The sequence below is a fragment of the Gracilinanus agilis genome, chromosome 1 (genome assembly GCF_016433145.1).
Source record: "Gracilinanus agilis isolate LMUSP501 chromosome 1, AgileGrace, whole genome shotgun sequence".
NCBI classification, from domain to species: domain Eukaryota; kingdom Metazoa; phylum Chordata; class Mammalia; order Didelphimorphia; family Didelphidae; genus Gracilinanus; species Gracilinanus agilis.
The window spans coordinates 146,101,555-146,122,767 of record NC_058130.1 but is presented as its reverse complement, the minus strand read 5'-3'; the positions used below and the strand labels follow the sequence as shown (position 1 = coordinate 146,122,767).

General features: G+C 34.7%; 1 protein-coding gene across 1 annotated transcript in view; it reads left to right on the top strand.

Annotated features, from left to right (window-relative positions):
- Positions 1-9,937: 9,937 nt before the first annotated feature.
- Positions 9,938-21,213, top strand: part of TNRC6A (trinucleotide repeat containing adaptor 6A) — an 81,048-nt gene continuing 69,772 nt past the window's right edge. Inside the window, exons 1-2 of the mRNA XM_044658136.1 lie at positions 9,938-10,422; positions 18,566-18,587. Coding sequence (XP_044514071.1) covers positions 10,363-10,422; positions 18,566-18,587 — 82 coding nt within the window. The 5' untranslated portion in view covers positions 9,938-10,362. The remainder of the gene's footprint in view (positions 10,423-18,565; positions 18,588-21,213) is intronic.

Below are 21,213 nucleotides of genomic sequence, written 5' to 3'. Positions count from 1 at the left end.
CTAAGATCCAGGTATCCTAAGATCAAGGCTTCCCCCATAATCAGTTCCAAAGACCTTTCTATGTCATGCTTTTGGGGGGGGTCTATGTCTGGTGTCCACAGAACTGCCCTATTCCCCATTTTGAGATCTCTGCTACTTTTAGTATCTCACACATCTTCTGGACCAGGATGCTTCCTATGAGGGACAAGACTCTGAGAAAGGTGACTTCCCAATGCAATAAATTCCCCAAAATTAAATGTATCTTGGTTAAGCCTGCTTCTCCCATGGGAGTACTCTTCTTCTCCCTTGTATTCTCCACTGCTCTCATCATCCACCCTACCACTCCAGAAGGTTTTTTTCCTCATCTCCCTCCTCCATTTTCCTACCAAGCAATTCTTTCCTTGATAGTAGTACTTACTTTTCTTGCATTTTTGTTGTTTTGGTTTTTGGCAAGTCAAATATTCTGCTCACTTCTGTTTTAGGAGCTTTTAAAAAAACAAGTTGCTTCAATTAAACAATGCTTTTCATTCGTTATATATCTTGTTGTTGTTGTTAAAGGTAGGGACTTGGGTTTGCAATTGTTCTGGTCTGAACCTAGCTCAGGTCCCTCTTCTGATAGCTTATATAAGACATTAGAACAAAATAAGACACTTCTATATCATTTAGCAGTTAAGAAAAGGATATCTATTAGCCATGGCAGGATATTCAGCATGACTTTTATTGAATACACTTCAATAATTAGTTTAAGTAAAGCTCCATTGCTTTTGTTGCCCTTCTTTTTCCATCAGACAGGCACCTAGAGCTCTTCCTGGCTCTTTACCCAGATGAGCAGGAGGTGATACTAAGAACCTGGATCTTCAGTCTCCTTAACCAATCAAGTTTCAAAGATAGTTTAAATACTTTTTAAGGAAAAACTACCCTAACTTTCATGGGGGAAAGGATATGCCATTCCCTTCTGGTTGTAGGGGGAAATCTTGTATTATTTGAATTTTCCTTTACTTTATATATAATTTTATTCTGTGGTACTTGATAAACACCAATTCACATGAATATTTCTGTATACAAAGAAAAATGAGGAATGTATATGAAATAAAGAATCTAACAACAGCTTGCTTTTTTAAAAGCATAAAATAAATTTAACATGTGAATTCATATTTTATCTAAAGCAGTGACATTCTTATTATTTTTAATGAATTTCAGGGACTTCTTTGTGATGCCAGGCAGGTAGGTCATCTTGTATTCTTAGCAAAATGATTGATTATTGATTGATTCTGATCTTTTATTTATTGGAAATAGTTATAACCTGGAAAGTTTGGTTTTGCTTTAGAAATACACAGGGATGGGGGCAGCTTAGTGGCTCAGTGAATTGAAAGCCAGGCCAAGAGACTGAAGGTCCTCAGTTCAAAATTTGCCTCATACATTTCCTAACTGTGTGACCGGGGCATGTCACTTAACCTCCATTGCCTAGCCCTTATTGCTCTTCTGCCTTGGAACCAATACACATTATTGATTCCAAGACAAGAAGGTAAAGGTTTAAAAAAGAAAGAGATACAGAGTGAAAGGAAGAAAAAGCAGAGTTCTGACATCATCTTCCTTACCTGTAACTATAGCTTGTAAATTGGGAAGTTATACTAAGGTCTCTGGGGGTGTGGCATGAACAAAAAGAATAGAAAGCATTTGTGATCCAAAACCAAATATAATTTTTAAAACTCTTAATTGTTTTTGATAATTTCATGTTTCTTATTTAGTGTGGATAAAAAATTTTAAGATTTCAAATTTCATTGAAAGTAAACTTATTCTAGGTTATTCAAGCTAAAAGATTTATTTTAATTCCATTATGTGATACAGATTTGGTTGGATTGTTTAATGATGATTCACTTAATGGATCAAATTTTGGAAAATTTTGAAGTAAAAGCAGATGTTTACAAATAAAGGGATTTTCTTTTAGTAGCATAAAAGATACAAAAATACATTTAAATTTTGGGCACTAACTCTAATACCCATTGCTATCACAGCATTAAAGAATCTGCTGTGATAGCAATGGGTTATTAGATTCAAATGAATCTCAGATTCAGCTTTGTAGAACCTGGAAGTCTGGAATGTACTTTTTTTCTCACCTGTCCTTCTTAGAATCTCCAGCTTCCTTCAAAGTAAAAGTCAGATGTCATATTCTGATCTCCCTCATCCCTAGTTGCTAGTGCTCACTCCCTCTTGATAATGCTTTGTATCGATCATGTTTTATATTAGAAAATATAAGCACCTCGAGAGCAGGGGAATTTTTGTTTTGTTGTCCCTACTATCTACCACTGAGCTTTCATGGATGCTTATTGAATTGAAAAAAATTAAGTGGTTGGATTAGATTAGTATCACAACTCATGAGTACCAGTTCTAAGATAACCTGCCCAAAATGACTATTCATACTCTCTCAGTAATCCTAATATTTAGCATTTATTCTTAGAAAATAAAGATATTTTTAAAAGTCCAGTACAGAGTCAAAATATCATAACAACTCTGTGGTAGCAAAGAACTAGAAATAAAGTAATTTCCTCTCAATTGGAAATGACTAATAAGAAAACTAAGGCATAAAAATGTGATAGGACAGTACTGTGAGGTTTAAAAAATAGCAACTATTTAGGAACTAGAGAAGCATGAGAAGAACTACATGATGTGATGCAAAGTGAAATAAGCAGAAATAGAGTTCACAAAAAGAAAGTAGAACTCAATAAGCGAAAAACCAGTGATGGATTTAGAGAACAAATGTAGTCATAATCTTTTTTTTTTTCTGCTTATTGACTTTTCTTTGTCACAAAGGAGAACTCATTTGGGAGGATAGGGAAGGCTATTTTTATTTTTCCCAAAAATGGCTGGATATAGATAAAAAATAACAATGAGGAAAAAATTTAAATGGCAGAGTGAAAGGAACTTTTTTTTTTTGCCTAACCCACATCCACAACAACCAAGAAAATTCACCAGTCAGAATTCTGATCAGAAAGGTCAAGAAAAAGTCACAATAATTTTTCTATTCCAAGACAGCTTAGGAGAAGGATAGAGAGATAGCTCTTTGGGGCTGGGAGGGCCAGCTTATGTACATACATGGTGGAGAACATTCCAGCACATAGGGATGAAACTGGTCAAGATAGAACATAGGGACAGATTAATGTAACCTCTCATAACTATAATCACCAGCAGTCTTAGAGAAAGTCTAATTGGACAGAGGGCCTCAGTATGATTCATTATATTTGGATGAGAGCAAAAGAAGAATGGAAGGGTATAGAAGTGTTATGCACTGGGAGAGGGAGGAAGAGAGAAAGAATGAGGGAAGTTATAAATGAGATGGGCAAGGAAGAGTTTATGTAACAAAGGCAGTAGTGGGGTCAGCAAGCAACACCGAACCTCACTCTCATCTGAACTGGTTAAAAAAGGAGGGAGACTATACATATACATATGCAGTCAGGTACAAAAATGGTCTCAGGAGGGAAGTAGAAGAGATTAAGGAAAAAGAGAGAGGGAATAAAGAGGAGGATGGATTAAGGGAGGCAGTAGTCAAAAGCAAAATACTTTTGCGCTTTTTTTTTTTTTTTTTTTAAACCCTTGCCTACCATCTAGGAATCAAGGCAGAAGAGCGGTAAGGGCTAGGCAACGGGGGTTAAGTGACTTGTCCAGGGTCACACAGCTGGAAAGTGTCTAAGGCCAGATTTGAACCTAGGACCTCCCTTCTCTAGGCCTGGCTCTTATTCCACTGAGCTACCTAGCTGCCCCCCCCTAAGTATCCATTCTAAAGGAGAAGAATAGTCAGGACTAGGCAGTCAGGGTTAAGTGACTTATTCTGGGTCATACAGCTAAGAAGCCAGATTTGAACCTATAGACTCCCAACTCTAGGTCTGGTTCTTCTCTACTCAGCTGCTCAGCCATCTCTGCAAAATGCTCTTAAAGAGGGGTTGGGGTGGGGCTAGGGGGAGGGTGAAAAGTCGATTGGAAGGAAATACAAAGTTAGCAGTCATAACTGGAATGGGATGGACTCAAATTATAAAATGGACTAAAATAGCATAATGGATTAGAAACCAGAATCCAACAGTATATTCAATAAGAAATAACTTAAAACGGAAAATAGTTAAAATAAAGACATGGGGGGGCCGCTGGAAAGCTCAGTGGATTGAAAGCCAGGCCTAAAGATGGGAGGGCCTAGGTTCAAATCTGGCCTTAGACACTTCCCATCTGTGTGACCCTGGACAAGTCACTTAACCCCCATTGCCTAGACCTTACCGCTCTTCTGCCTTTGAACCAATTCACAGTATTGATTCTAAGATGGAAGGTAAGGGTTTAAAAAAATAAATAGATGGTGCAAAATCTATTATTCTTCAGCTGAAGTAAAAAAAGACAAGATAGTAATCATAAGTCCAGACAAAACAAAAGCAAAAATAGACCTAATATAAGAGATAAACAGAGAAACTACATTTTGCTAAAAGATAACATCGACAATAAATTAGTATCAATAGTAAATGTATATACAACATACGGCATAGCATCTCAATTCTTTAAAGAAATATTAAATGAGTTACAAGAAGGAAATAATAAAACTAGAATAGTGGGAGGCCTCAGTTTACTTTTCTCCCACCCAGATAAATCTTACCAAAAAAGTTAAATGAATTTTAGAAAAGTTAGGAATAATAGACCTCTGGAAAATATTGAATGGGAATTGAAAGGAGTATACCTATTCTCAGCTGTATATAGCACTGTGGGAATCAAGTGAACCATACTGACTCCATCTTGTGACTCAGTTCTGGAGTCTTAGTTCCTTTTCTTTTCAACTATGGGAATTGTGAGAAAACTTTGTTGTACTGTTTGAACCTAACCCTGCATGGTTGGGAAGCTGGGCCACTTCTACCTGTTGCTTAGAGATCCCTAATTAATGACCTGGGTTATGCTAACCAGAAACCCAGTCAGACCCAAAGATTGATGCAGGGAGTTTCTCACAACTATACATCTCAAACAAACTGTATGTCTTATCTGAAAAATTGGTCTTGCAGTGGTCAGTTGTTATTTCCATGTTCCTTTGATTAAATACAGCTACAGAGGTAGGTGGGAACAGTGCCTCTTTTACTGATTTATTGCATATTCTCCCCTTTAAATTTGGAAAGTCCCTAATTCCTCCAATTAAAAATCAGATTACCTAATTTTGAATCCTGGTTAATTGCTTTTTTAAAAAAAGTATTTGATAGGAGGCAGCTAGGAGTCAGACCTAAAGATGGGAAGTCCTAGGTTGAAATCTGGCCTCAGACACTTCCTAGCTGTGTGACCCTGGGCATGACACTTAACCTCCATTGCCTAGCCTTTACCACTCTTCTGCATTGGAACCAATACATAGTATTGATTCTAAGGTGGAAGGTAAGGGTTTAAATATATATACATATAAAATCAAATATATATGCTAAGTATATATTTGATTATTTTTAATATATAAAAATATCTCTTTTGAACTGGGGAGTCCATTGACCTATTTATTGTCTATTTTGCTTATAAATTGTATAGCTCAGCTTATTTCCTCAGTTATTTTTAATTATCCACTACAGCACTTTCCCAAACATTGAACATGTATTAAAACATAAAAACTTCACCAAAAAATGTGGAAAAGCAGAAATATTAAATGTGTCTTTTTCTGATCATAATGCAATAAAAGTTACATTCAATAAAGATTCTTTGAATCAAAGATAAGAAATTACTTGGAAACCGTTGTGTCTACAGTTTTTAAGCCAGTATAATCTTAGTTCTAAGTTTGATATTAAAACAAAGTGAAGCACTTGCAAGTCCCTGAACATGTAAGAAAGGAAAATGTTTACTTTGCTCTATCAGCAATTATATACAATAGGGTTACAGTGGCACATTAGCTTCTCTGGATGTAGCCCTTCCCTATCTCTCTTGGAACATACCTCAGTCAGTAAGTCATCAGGTTACATTGACTCTTTGTGGTCTTATTCACATATCCAATATGAGAGGCCCAGACTACACACAGCTAGGACCATTATTACTGCTTCTACACCAGAAAACTGTATCAGGGAAGTTGTATTGGGAAAATGCTCATCTTTTCTACCATGTAAATGATTAGGTGGCTCTCTTGTCTAGGTAGCATAAAGGGAGAAAAAAGGGAGAAGAGGGAAAAACAAAATTAAAAAAAATGTGGAGTATTCACCTTTTTTTTTTTTTTAAAGGTTTTACGGTTTTAAGCCTTTCACAGATAGTCCTCCTAGCATAGGCAGTACTAAAGAGGAAAAAAAAGGAACAAAACAAATGTGGAAAATAGCCTATGTTTTTCCTCCCTGCTTCAGAAGGATCAAATCTCAGATCTTTTTACTAGACAGTACTACAGGGAAAGGGAGAACAGAAACAAGCAAAACATAAATGTGGAAAAAGACAAGCTAGGAGTCCTAAACCCTTCCTTCCACTTTCAGAAAACTATGTCTCTAAGTCTCACATTATGGTCCATGTGATGTCATATCTTTGAAGTTTATAAGAGTGCAGAGTGGAGGTGATAAATCAGATCAACACCAAGAACACGAGAACCACAGTACAAATGATACTACTTCCGATATAGTCACAGATTTCTTATCCTGATAGGAGGTTGTAGTGATGAACAGGAGCCAATCCATGAAAACCAGGACCTTTGTGTGGACACTTCTGGCACAATCAACAGTTTTTCATCCTGCAACATTTGTAGTAAAATGGCTAAGAGATAATAAGCCTCTTGTATGCAACCTATTCCAGGATCTAATTTAATACTGAGATTCTTCCTCTGCCGCCTCTACTCATTTCTACTCTACTTCCTCTACTCATTATTCCCTGGTCCACCTGCCAAGACCTCCCTGTTCTTGAAAACTATATCAAATCTTTACATTCTTTGAGTCCTCTTTGGTGTGACTTCATCCTTCTTTCACAATAGAACTATCCCTCACCTTAATTCAGTGATTGAGAATTATCATCTCTCCGTGGAATCGTGTATGAGTGATCCTAATGGGGCAAGAGCTTTGGAGAATCGTTCAGACATGGCTTTTTATTAACCCTTACTTTCTGCCTCAGTAGCAGCTCTTTAAGACAGAAGGGCAAGAGCTAGGCAAACAGGATTAAGTGACTTGCCTAGGGTCACACAGTTAATAATTGACTGAGGCCATATTTGAACCCATGTTCTCCCAACTCTAGGCTTGGCACTTTATCTGCTGTGCCACCCATCTGCCTCCTAATAATTACTTTCTTGTCAACTCTGTTTCAAGAGCTATACTCAGAGCTCCTTTCTGAGGATAGTGTCATCCTTCTCTGTCAGTAGCAGGCTATGTTACTTACCCCTGCCCTCCCTTCCTAGAGTATCTGTTTGCAGTGACAGCAGTATTTACCCAAGCCACAACTATCCCAAACTCCTGCTCAAATATCACCACTTGATCAGCCCACACCAATATGGGCTGGGAAATGGAGACTTAACTAACGTCTGAAAGCATTTATTTGATTGGAATTCCACCTAAAAGGGCATATGGTGTGACAGTCCTTGGAGTAGGATTTGAGGGGCCAAGTAAATCCAATCTCTCAAAACCTTTTCCTTTAGAAACTTCACCCATCTTCTCAACCTCTTGCAAATTCCCAGTCTTCAAGCTGACTGCAAAAAGAATTCATCTTTACAAGGTCAAATGTAAATAATTCCCCATCTCAGCCATCTAAAATGGGGCAAAGAGCATATTCCTTCTGGAGGCTCTAACAGATTTATTTGATTTTATAAAAGAAGACCTTCAGCAGGCCCAAAAACAGAGATCCTTTCTGCACTGGTTCCATTAGCTCACACCCTCAGGAACCATTACTCAAATGACTTTTCAGGTTTCTGTTTGAATTTCTTCAGTGTTTTCCTCTCTTGGGTAGGGAGGGTCACTCCAAGCTTCGGCCCTCAGGGTAGGGAATCATAGTCCTCCTCCTGGAAGCAGTAATAGAAGGGGCCTGGGACTGTCTATCCACCATAGGTTCTCCAATCTCTGCCTCAAGTCAGCTGCCCTTCTCTAGTCTTATGGTTAACTATCTCAGCAGGAACTTGAACTTCTGGGTCAGAAACTATCAAGAGGATTCTTGCCTGAGGCCCCTCAGGCTCTACTCCCATCTGGAGAGATTTTTTCACTTGAGCAATCACCAGCTCCATTAGCTGCCCCTCTGCTTTCATTACAATCCCTAAACCTTGAGGGTTTTAAAATCTTAAACCTCTGTCTCTAGTCCCTGAATGGGCCACTATAATTTAGTTTCAGTCTTAACTGTGCTGACAGCCCAATTGATACAGCAGTCAACAACATATAGGCAAATCTGTCCTTGACACTTCTTTATCCACCCTGAACAACTTGCTTCAGTACCCACCAAGCTGACATCTAGTAGAGGGGAAGCCTCTTTCCAGGAGGATTCCCCCATACACAGTCAGGAGGACTATATTGAGAGGGAGACAAGCACTATCCCACTTTCCAAGCCAATGACTCTACTCTTTAGAACTTGCAGGGCTTTTCCCCCCAACTTAACCACAGTATGGCTCTAAAGCCAGCATTCTCTTAGTTCAGGTTCTTTGTTGAAACAAAGTGTGTCACTGAGCATTTAGCAAAGGAGGAGGTTTACTTTGCCCTTACCCAGCAGAGATATACAACAGAGGCACTTAGCTTCTCTGGACACAGCTTCCCTTGTCTCTGTTTCCATTGTGAAACACATCAGGTCAGTGTGTCATCAGGGTATGTCAACTTTTGTGGTCTCAGGTACTCACCCAGGTCTGAGAGGCCCAGACTACACATAACTAGGGCCAGTCAGGATGGGAGATGTGGGAAAGAGGGAGTAAAAAACTAAGTTAAGGAAATTGTTTCAGGAAAATGCTAGGCCAATCATAGAAGTTAAAGAATGGATGGGTCAAAGAAAAAATTACAGAAACATTTATTTCATGAAAGATAATGACATACCAAAATGTGTGGGATGCAACCCAAGCCGTACTTAAGGGAATTTTATATTTCTAAACATTCAGATCAGTAAAAGAGTATATCAACACATTGGGAAAGAAAGAAAGAAATTAACCCAATAATTAAAACACCACAATTGAACATCAAACTAGAAATCCTGAAAATTAACAATTAAAAGTTTAAAAAGCATTAAATTAAAAAATAAAACTAGGAGCTTGTTTATAAAATAAAATAAATAAGTTGTTAGTCATTCAGTATTTATTAAGTGTCTGCTTGTGTAATACTGAAATATCTAGTTGAGAAAGACGAAAGAATATGGAAGAAGTTTAATACTGAGAGATCACCAGGCATAAACTACTGGTAATGTGTTTTTTGAGGAAGAATTGAAGGTAGATTTTAGAAGTCAATAAATACATTTATGAGATGTTTAAAAAAAGACAGAGACAGAGAGAATAATTGTATTGAAGACATTTAACAGCATGGAAACTCACATTTTGTGGGCATGAATTAGACCTGCATTTGTACATAGGGAGAAAAGAGTAGAATAAAAAGGGGTTTGCCTTTTGTCTAGATTTTGACAATGTATTTTTATAGAACCTGCCTATTAACTTTATTCCTAGTTATGCTAAGTATGGTCACAAAAATTAACCACTCTACCATGATGTTATTCACATATCTCTCTTAATTTTTTTTTTTTTTACCTTTTTCAGATAATGGGGAAGGTTTTTTATTTGTATTGTTTTTATTTGACATAAATTAATGCTGCCAGAATGAAATGGGAGAATTAATTGTAGGAAAGATCAAAAATAACTTTTAACACAAGAAATTGAAATAAATATTTTGTAATGTGCCATTAAGTGTGTGCTAACAAAATGATCAAGATTAGTATGTAATATGATATATATGTGGTTGTAGTCCTACTTATATGTATGTCCTAGGAAGAAGTACTTTTGATACAGTAAATGTGATAATACTTGTCACTAAATCTAAGTGCCTTAGGCAGCTCTTAGTATCTCATTTATAGATGAGTTACAAATATGCATAGATGAAAAAGAGAATTTATTCTCTTAAGAGTTCCCTACACTAATAAAATCATGGATCTATACCATCCCAGTTTCTTTCCTTCTACCTCCCAAATAAAATATCAAATAAAAATCAAAAGCTACCTGTTTTATTTTTATATATATATCTGTCATAGCTTTAAACTTAGGTGACAGGTTGGAGTTTGGGGGGGGGTTGCATTATTGAAATATTCAAGTTACAAAAATAGGAGAGATGTAATAGCCCCATTTGTCATGTTGTTATTCCTCATAAGAGGAGTAAAAAATAACTTGTATGCAACATGTATGTGTTCCCTAATATGTTTTGGGAAAGTTAATTTCAACCTGTGTGGTTCAGGGATTTAGTGAAAGAAGAGGAAGAACAGTTGATGGAAGAAAGGAAAAAGAGAAAGGACGACAAGAAAAAGAAGGAAGCTGCTCAAAAGAAGGTAATGTGTATATAAATATAAACCTAATTTAAGAAATGAAACTTGCTTCATCTAAAGGTTTTTTTCCAAAAGCTTTTGTTGTATTATAACTGCAAAGAGGTGCTCATATCCACTGCACCACCTTGCTTAATTAGTAAGAAGAGAAAATGAAGTCAAGGTAACCATTAGGAAGCTGCTACAATACTCATTTCAGGTTTGAAAGGGACCTCAATTGTTTTGTAACCAACCTATCCCTCCTCCCCCAGTATTTTACAAAATACTAGACAATCATAATAAAAACTGATGAATATGCCTAATTGTGTAATTTATATGGACATAATTGATACAGTCATAAAGAACCTAAAAGTATTTCCAAAGGTTCTTAGACAAGAAGCTAAATATCATAGGAACATAAATTATGTTTCACTCATTATTACCTATTGCCAGCAAGGGTTGCAGAAGTGGGGGGAGGGGGAGAGAACTGATTTAGGAAGTAAGCATCTGACTAGGAACTTGTCTAGAGTGGGATTTGGACTTCTGGATCACAGCTGAAAATATAGGGATGAGAGATACCTGGATATTGATGGACTAGTACATTTTCCTGATGTCTTACAGATGCAATCAAAAGGGGTTTAACCCAAAAAGAATAGAGTCTGGGACTAAGATGCTTGGAGAAGATAATCTTTGTATATCCACCAAACCAGGTACTATAAGCAGCTACAGTAAAAGTAGAGAAATAACAGTTGAAATACCCAAAGGTCACATGAGACTGCAAAAGAAAGGGCATAAAAGCCCAAAATGTAAGCAGTAAAGCAAGAGGAATTAGAGATCTTAACACAAAGAAGTAAATTTGATTCCATAAGTCTTGTTGAGAATTGTTTATTTGAAACCAATGACTGAATATGGCTCTGGATAGATATAACTTAGTCCCAAAATAAAACTATTTAGCCAAAGGGAATGGAGTGAAATAGAACTGCATACTAAAAAGGTATGTTCAAATAAGAAAATCTAGGAACTAGAGAGATGAAGAATGTGAAAATGTTTGAGTTTCAATGAAGGAGAAACCAAAATGATTTTTGTCATTGGATTCTACTACAGATCACCCTATAGAAAGAGCCAATAGATGGAAGAGTTTAGGAAATATATCACAAGCCTGTCATAGAGAATGTCATAGTGACAAGGGACTTCAATTATCCAAATATTCATTGGAATTCTCATTATGTTAAAAACAGAGCAGCCAATCTTTTTTTTTTTTACTTGCCTTAATGATTTTATCCCTCAAAATGCTGAGGAAACAAAAAGAAATTCTATTCTTCAGATGATTATTACTAAAAAGGAGAGACTAGTATTTAGGGTAAAAATGGTAGGAACCTGAGAGGGGAAATAATCACTCCCTCCCTGTGTTTTATAATAAAGGAAAGGAAATCTGAACATAGTGTGACATGCACCCCAAATTTGAGGAATGCAAACTCCAAAAGTTGAAGAGAAAGGTAGTTGAATGGGAGATCTTAAGAACATCATTCCAAAGAAAAGGAAGGAGGGAAAATAAGTTAATCAAAGAAGAAAAGTGAGACTTATGTAAAAAAACTGTCTACAGACAAACTTGTCAAGTGAATTGGATTTTTTTTAATGCATAAGATAGAAGCAGGACCAGGTTATGGAAAGTGAATATAAGAACATGCTTCTGTAAAAATGTCATTAGAACTAGTGTTTCGAGATATCCGCTCAGAGTAACTGATGGTGGTGAGAAAACTATGGAGAACAAAAGGGGAATTGTTTGTTTATAAAGTTGCATTGAAATTTTCTTACTTGGGAGTTTCCTATACTAATGAACTCCCAGGTCCAGACCCTACTCCTTTATCAGGGGGTGTGGGGGGGTAAGGGGGTGAATCAAAGAAATAGGACCTCTTTGGGAAGTTGGGGGAAAGGGAATTCAGAGAAGAGGTGCTCACCTCTTTCATTGCTTCAGTTTTTCTTACCAAGGAGAATGCCCTTTGCATTGGAATGAACAAAACAAAAATGACTTACAAGGTCTTGACACCCATGATAATAAGGAGATATTTTTAAAATCATCTAGTTATCCTTAATGAACTCAAATCACCTGGTCAGATGAGATTCGTCCTTGAGTAAGGAAAAAACTGGCAGAATTTCTGAGCCATTGTCAACATTTGAGAGACCATAGAAAATGGGAGAGGTTCCACTAGCTCAGAAAGGGACAAAGCTTGGTTCAATTTTTTTTAAAAAGGAAAGAAAATCAAATCTATACACTGGGCTAATGAATTTGATTTTGATTCTGGGGAAATTCTAGAACAGATCATTAAAATAATGGTTGGTGAACATCTAGAACAGGGGGTTGGCAACCTTTTTGGCCATGAGAGCCATAAACGCCACATTTTTTAAAATGTAATTTCGTGAGAGCCATACAGTGCACGCTCCTGTAACAGTGCGCACTCCTATAACTGGGCCTGAAAAAAATTGACTATGGCTCCTGCAGAAAGAGCCATACGTTGCCAACCCCTGATCTAGAAGAATGGGGGCAAGGGATTACAAGGAACCTGCATGGCTTCATCAAGAACAAATCATGTCGGGGCAGCTGGGTAGCTCAGTGGAGTGAGAGTCAGGCCTAGAGACAGGAGGTCCTAGGTTCAAACCCGGCCTCAGCCACTTCCCAGCTGTGTGACCTTGGGCAGGTCACTTGACCCCCATTGCCCACCCTTACCACTCTTCCACCTATGAGACAATACACCGAAGTACAAGGGTTTAAAAAACAAACAAACAAAAAAAAAAGAACAAATCATGTCATACTAACCATATTTCCTTTTTCATTAAGGGTTTCTAAACTAGTAAATAAGAAGAATACCATAAATATAGTTTATCTAGATTTTAACAACACTTTCATTAAAGTATGTTATACTGTACATAAAACTATTAATGGCATGATCATCATATTTATATATGATACCATGCTGGGAGAGTTAGCTAACACTTTGAAAGATAGGATCCAAAAAGATCTTAACACAGTAAGATAAAACTCAGTAGTATAATAAACAAAAAGTTACATTTGGGTTCAAAAGATCAACTTTTAAAGTACAGGATAGGAGATATATGGCTAGATAAAAAATTTAGGAAAGATTTGGTGGGTTTTAGTGGACTCTAAATTCAATATGAATTAATAACAAGACATTGCAGTCAGAAAAGCTATTTAGATCTTAGACAGCATTCAGAGAGGCATACCTTCCAAGAAAGGGAAGGTAACAATCTCTCTGAATTTGTCTCAAATATTGCTATCAGTTCTGGGCTCCACAGTTTGAGAAGAACAATGAATGCTAAGCTGGAGAACATCCAAAGGAGGCCAACCAGGATGATGAAGGGCCTTGAGTCTATATCATATGCAGGTAAGTTGAAGGAACTGAAGTTTAGCCTGAAGAAAAGGACAAGTCAGGGTCACAATAGCTATGTTCAAGAGACTACCTTTTGAAAGAAGAGAAATTAGACTCATTTTGTTTGGCTCCAGAGTGAAGAAACAATTCTTCTCATTTTATATATCCAGCCATTGAGCTAGATTTAGTTCTCATTTAAAGTTCATTGAAGATAAGTAAAACAGTGCCATCTCAATGAGAAAATCTAGCTTTGACCATTTTCAGATCTTGGAATTTTATAGGTCAGCCAGTTGAAAAAAAATTTTTTTTAACAAATAGAGGCAGATTTCCCTATCATGTTTTGCCTATTTTCAGAGTTAGGCTTATAGCTTGTCTTGAAATTTTATTAAGCTGTTTTAAATAAACCTAATAACATTTAATGTAAGAATATTACATGATGTTTACTCATGTATATCATATCTCTTGTTCTCATTATCTTCGAGTATTGTTATTTGAACTAATACTTTTATAATTAATTGTTGTTTTACTGGTCCAAAAGCGTATTTAATATAAATGCCTTCACTGCATTTTTTCAATTCATTTTGGCCAGTTGTGAAGTTTGAAAACTTCCAGAATTTGTTACCTTTATCTTTCACTAATATCAGGAACCAAAGTAGCCTATGAAATCTTTCAAGTGTGAACTTAAATGATCTGTATCTGCTTACCTGCTCTGCTAGATAGAATACTTTGCCTGTTTCAAATAAACATTTTATTAATATTAATTTGTAAATTACTTTTGACCTAGATTCTGTAATGTGGCTAGACTACAGATTCTGAGATAGCAGGTGGAAACTTATTTCTGGGTATAATATTTATTAGGAAAATATTAACACTTGGTTTTATGTTTTAAAAAAAAATCCATCCTTTTGAAAGTAGTCAAAAAGTATGAAACTTTATTTTGTCGGCCTACATAGAATTATTAGTCTATTTAGGTAGTTAAAGCCATTAATGTGGAACACATTTATGCTTCTCTGAATGTACTAAATTGTAATGGTCAGAAAAATCACTGCCAGTATTTAAGTGGTTTCCATAAGATAAAAAGCAGTTTCTAAAAAGATTTTCTTTTAATTCCAGCCTAGACTATGATGTAAGATGCTTATCAATATATTCTGAATTTTATGACATTCTGATTCTGTTGTATTATATTGTTATTTTTTATTTTATTGTTTTATTTTATTATTTATATAAAATATAAACATTCTATTATATATTTAAATATGTGTTTAAACAATATATAGGTATTATATTATTTATTTTATAATATTGTGTTAATTTTGATGTTAACTTTGATTACTGAATTCATTTTAAGAGCTCATATACTGTTGTACACAGACTGTTGTAATTTAATATTTTTCCCTATTAGAGATAACTGGTATATAATAAACACATAAAATAAAAGACCAAACAATTTTTATAGCTCAGTAGAAAATATGGCCAATATCCTATGATAATTCTAATGTGAGTAGAAGACGGGTTAAATGACAGAATAAAAAAAGAAACCCCTTGTTTTAAGTAAATGTGTTTCAGAGAACTTTTAATTTAAAACACTGATAAAGTGCAATTTCCTATAAAATTTGAAGTGTTGATTTTTAATAAATGTTTAGGCTGGAATTAATCATGGTATAATAGAAGTCAGGTCTAGAAGTCAAAGGACATGGTTGCTTATCCCAGCTCTTTGTTTGACTAGGCTATTTGACTTTCAACAAATTGCTTAATATCTCTGGACATCCATATTCTTGAGTCTTTAGAATATGAGGGCTAGACTAGACAATTGTTAAAGTCTCTTAAAACTAGTCAACAAGTTTGTATTAAGTGTTTTCTATTTGCTAGGTACTATGTTCTAGGTACTGTGTTTAAAAAAGAAAAAAACAGCCCCTGCCCTCAAGCAAAGGAGACAACATGTAATAAGTAAATACACAAAAATATAATTGTAAATGAATGGGTATGTGTGTATGGATCATATATACCTGCACATATATATAGTATGTATAGACAGAATAAGAATGAAAAGTAATCTGATGGCATTGGCAGCTGGGAAATGTGGTCTAATGGTTTTAAATTCTGCTAGATAGCAATATATGACGAAATGTGATTTTGTAACCCAATTTATTTTGTATTGTAAATGACCAGTCAGGAAAAAAATGAAGTGAAGGTCTGAGACCTCTAGCTATGGAACTGCTGGGAGGTCTCTAAATGTGAAATTTCTTTGGGCAGATGGGAAACTAAAGTATGATCCTAGACTCAGGAAGCACTCTTATGAATAAAGCACCCAGCATGTTCTGGTCCTCTCTGACATTTTAATTGCTTAGTCATAAAAATATTTTTACTTGTCTGCAGCATTTTTTTGAGAAGCAGAATGATATAGCAGAAAGAACACTGGGTTTGGATACGGCACCTGAGTTTGAATTTCAGCTCTGCTACTTGCAAGCTCCTTGGGACAGCTTCAGTTTCCTCATCTGTAAAGTCCCTTCTAGCTTTAAATTCTATAATCCTATGAATACATCTATTTTCTAAAATAAGGGATGCCTGTAGAATATTTTAAAGAAAATACTATTTGATTACTTTGAATTCCATGAAAGTTACAAAAATATAGCTAAATAAAATGAGAAAAGTTAATAAAAATTATAATTCATAAAAGTTATCCATTATTCTTAGAATAAGTTAAGTTCATAGGGTATGATAATGGTTAAAAAAAAAAAACCACTCATTTTTAATCATTAGTCTTAAGGTTTCCCACACCCACCACCAAATTTATCAGGTTTTTTTTTAAATAAATAGCAAACATGTGAATTTCTTCTCTTCCTAACTTATAAGAGTATTAATAGTAAAATGGTCAGTATTTAACTCAAAAGAGAGACAACGAACTCTGATAATTTAGACTTAAAGGCATGAAACTAGTTATGCTTTTTTTTAATTGATTTTTTACTTTTTGAACAAACTTATCAAGTTTCATGTTTTCAAATGGAAGTTCTTTATTTAAGATACATGTGTGTACCCTTTACTTTGTTAAATCAACATTCTGGAGCAGCTGCCATTACTCTCCTATATAATATTCCTTGGTGTTACTCTCAGATACAATATGTGGGCCAGTAATATGAAACAGATTTATATTTCTTATTTGATTATATAAATTGCAAATTTGCGCTATCCTTGTGACCTTTAAGGAATAAAAAAATTATCTTCTTCCTTGGGTCTTGTAAGAAATCTAAAATTATTTTCCAGTGAATAACTGGTTAAGTTGACTTAAATCGATTTACACATTGGATTTCTAATGTATAAATATGTAGTTATGATTCTGTGACTTAAGAAGGAAAATTTCTCTTTGTTACATCATACTCCTTTAACTTAATATTTTGAAGGACTGTCTCACAATTAACTAATTGTTTTAATAATAATTAATAATAGTTTTTAAAATGTTTTTCCTTCTATTGTTGTCAATTCTCAGAAATAATACTAAGTGGCCAAAAGCCTTAATTCTAGTTTTAGTTTTACTTCAGATAATATTTATCTCTAAACATTACATTTAAAGCTTAGTTGTCTGGTATATATTTTCATATTAATTGATGTTCATAATGTGCTAAAGTATTATAGCGTATTAAAGTATCTGCTGAATTCTCAAAGGAATATTAAATAATGTACCGTATAGTTTGTTATGGTAGTTAATTATTTCTTTTGACAATGTATTTTATATATGGTAACCATTAACTACAATATTTGAACCAGTACATTTCATTCATTTCCCCAGACACTTATTTTAACTAAACAAAAGAATAAGTTTCTGCCTCCATATATTAACAACTTTGAACTTACTATTCAAGGAATAATTAATTTAGATTGTGAATTACTTAGCCTTTTTGATAATCTTTCCTATTGTCCTTAATGGCCACCTGTTCCCCATCATCATCCTAGTCTCTTGAAATGCCAGAGAACTTCAAGGAGATGGCCTGGCTACTAGCTGCCAGGATATAGTGCTCATATTTTGTTTTCTACTCACTTTACTCTTAGCATTGCCCTTCTCCTCCACTTCCATCCCCAATTCCTAATTCCTTCCCTCCCCTACCCCTACTCCCACCTCCAGCCATATTAGTGACAAAACTTCTCATTAGTGTAATTGTCCACATCTCAAAAAGGCTGGGAAACCCTATTATTTCCATTTCTTATTGTTATTACTCCTGCTACATAGGAGGTGAAGGTTATTAGTTATTTTAGTTACTAGTTTCAGAAATTTTGTTGGAGGAAAAAAATTTAATAATTAAAATAATATAGTGCCATCCATTCTATCTCATGTCTTAGTTATATCAGAAGTCTATCTTTATTCTTACCCTCAAGAGGTAAATATTCATAACTACTTTCAGCAAAGTAAGAGTTGGGTTTTTCTTTGCTTTTATGAAACAAGGACTTCAAAATAGATTCAAAAACAAATTTCTTTATTTCAGTATGATTTTAATTTTGCAAATAAATATAACTTTAAATTAATCTTAAGAGAATTCATCATTGAAATTTTAAATATGTAAAGCTTCTCTTCAGAATTTCTAAAAAATGATTTCAGGATTTTATTTGCATTTATAGACAAAGTAACAAGAATAAACTGTGGGGGCGAGGTCCTTTTCTTGTGCAATTACTCTAAAATCCATTTTTTCATCAATAAAAGTAGCTATTGCTTGTAAAGTGATAATAAACATTTTTATCAGAGAAATCCATTTCTTTCTATTTCATATTTACATTGTTTTTTGTTTTTATTTTAGGCCACTGAACAAAAAATCAAAGGTACGTTACTTAAAGCTATTGTTTTTTATTTTGTTATGTTTCAAATTAAAGTTAGGCTGATCATATACTTTTTTTATTCTTTATGGAAAAAAGAACAGAGAAAAATTCTTGGTTTTAACTCTTGAGTTATTGGAAGAAATAAAATCAGATGGACATAATATTTTTCCTCCTTCCTTTCCTCATTTGTTATCGATTTTTCTACATGTCCTACTGTAGCTATATTTTAAATATCTCTTAGATATAAAAGCAAATATCCAGTCTTATGTGGGTATTTTTTAAAACTATAAATGATTAAACCATTCATTAGTAATAATGAGAAGGAAGGCCCTTTTGGATTAACCAGTGGCAGGTAGGTGGCACAATAGATAGAGCACTGGGCCTTTAGTCAAGAAGATCTAACTTCAAATCCCATCTTAGACACTTAATTAACTGTGTGACCTTGGGTAAGTCAGTTAACTTCTGTTCACCTTAGTTTCCCCATCGGTAAAATGGGGGTTATGATAGTACCTACCTTGCTGGATGGTTATGAGCATCAAATGAAATAATAATTGTAAAGTGCTCAGCACAGTATCTGGCACATTTGGGCACTGTATAAATATTTTAAATATTATTCCTTTCCCCTCCCCTCCTTAACCAGAAGCCAGAACTATAAAATGTTTAATGAGATGTGATTTGTATCAGTTTTTAAGTATAGTGGAAAGAAAGGTAGCCTGAGGACCTGAGACAAAATCTCTGCTTTTATTTACCACTTACTTCACCGTGGACAAGTCACTTAATTTCCCAGGACCTCAGTTTCCTCGTCTGTAAAATAAGAGATTTAGGCCAGATGCCTTTTTAGGTTCCTTCCAGCTTTATATCCATGATTCTATGGTCCCAATTAAACTCAAGTCCTTCATCTTTAGAAATTTGCTTCCATATTGTAAGCTTAATCCATTACCAACAAACATTTTAATATACAAAATAGGCTTATCTAAGAAATTGAACTTGTCATTCAGTTGGTTTTTGAAGAAATATATTAATAGCTATTTAACAGAGCAGTAACAAAACTGTTATTTGTTTCATATGCAATTTTTTATTTTCTTCTGTGCATTTAAAAACTGTATTATTGATGCTATTTTTGCATGTTGCTATCCATTGACCTACTACTCCCAAACCCTCTCAAGAGGAGGAACTCCCCTCCAAAAAATCTGTATAATGTATATGTGTGTACAGTGCTGTATCTAAAAATGCATCTCTTTCATATTCCCAATTGTATATCCTCAAGTCAATTATTTCTCTGTCAAGAGGTGGGAGGTATGTTTCTTCATTAGTCTTTTGAAGTCATTATTATATGTTGCTCAGCATGTCTAGATCTTTCAAAGTTTTTCATGTTATTGTCATCACATAAATTTTTCCTCCTATTTAACTTTTTTAAAAGTTACTGTTCCATTTCTCTTAATAAGTTCATGGTCTTAATATGTTTCTCTGAATCATTTGTGTTTGTCATTTCTTACAGAGCAATAATATTCCAGCACATTTACACACCATTTTTTGTTCAATCATTTCCCAATTGGTGGGCACCCAGTTTTTTCAGTTTCTTTGTTACCACAAAAATGCTGCTGCAAATATTTTTGTATATATGGATTCTTTTCCTTCTATCCTTGAACTTCTTGGGATAGATGCCTAATGTTTTCATTGGGTTAGAGTATCTACAGTCTTTGAGAAAGCAAGGCAGTATCTTTCAAAGTTTACCCAAATAAGGGAATAAAATTTTCATAAAATAAAAGTTGAAAAATTTTGGTTACATTAAATTGGAAAGCTTTCAAGGAAGCAAAATAGTGCAGGTAGAATTAGAAGAGAAATAATTAATCTGGACAACAGATTTCCCCATTAAAGATCCAATATCCAAAATATAGAATTAATACAGATGTATAAGAACAGGAACCATTCCCCAAAAATTGTCTGAGAAACTTCTAGGTCACAATTTATAGTTTTAACACGTTTTAGACTAAGGTTGTGCTATTGTGCTTTAGCTATATGACAGGAGTACAGGTATTAAAGTCAGGAGACCTGGGTTCAGTACCTTCCTTTAGACACTTACTAGCTCTGATACCTAGGACAGGTCACTTTACATTTCTTTAAAATGTAACATTGTGCTACTGTGGAAATGTGAACTATTATTATTGGATATGTGCTAATAAATGAAATTAAGCTAAATTATGACAAATTAAAGTTCACAATCCATTTACTCACACAGTTTCTTCAACATATAAGAATTAACTAGGGAGGAGCAGCTAAATATTAGCACAGTGGATAGAACACCAGTCCTGGAGTTGAGAGGATCTGGATTCAAATATGACTTTAGACACTTCCTTAGCTGTGTGACTCTGTGCAAGTCACTTAACCTCAGTTACCTAACTCTTATTCCTACATTAGAACCAATACTTAGAATCAATTTTAAGACAGAAGGTAAGGATTTTGTAAAAATAAATAATAAAGCACAGTAATTTAATTACCTCATGATTCTCTTGCCTTACCATATATTCTTATATTTCATGGATGTTGCCACATAATGAAAGATCCCATGGAAATAGACTTAAACTTTTTATCCTTACCAGAGAGGACACTAATTTGGATATCTTCTCTA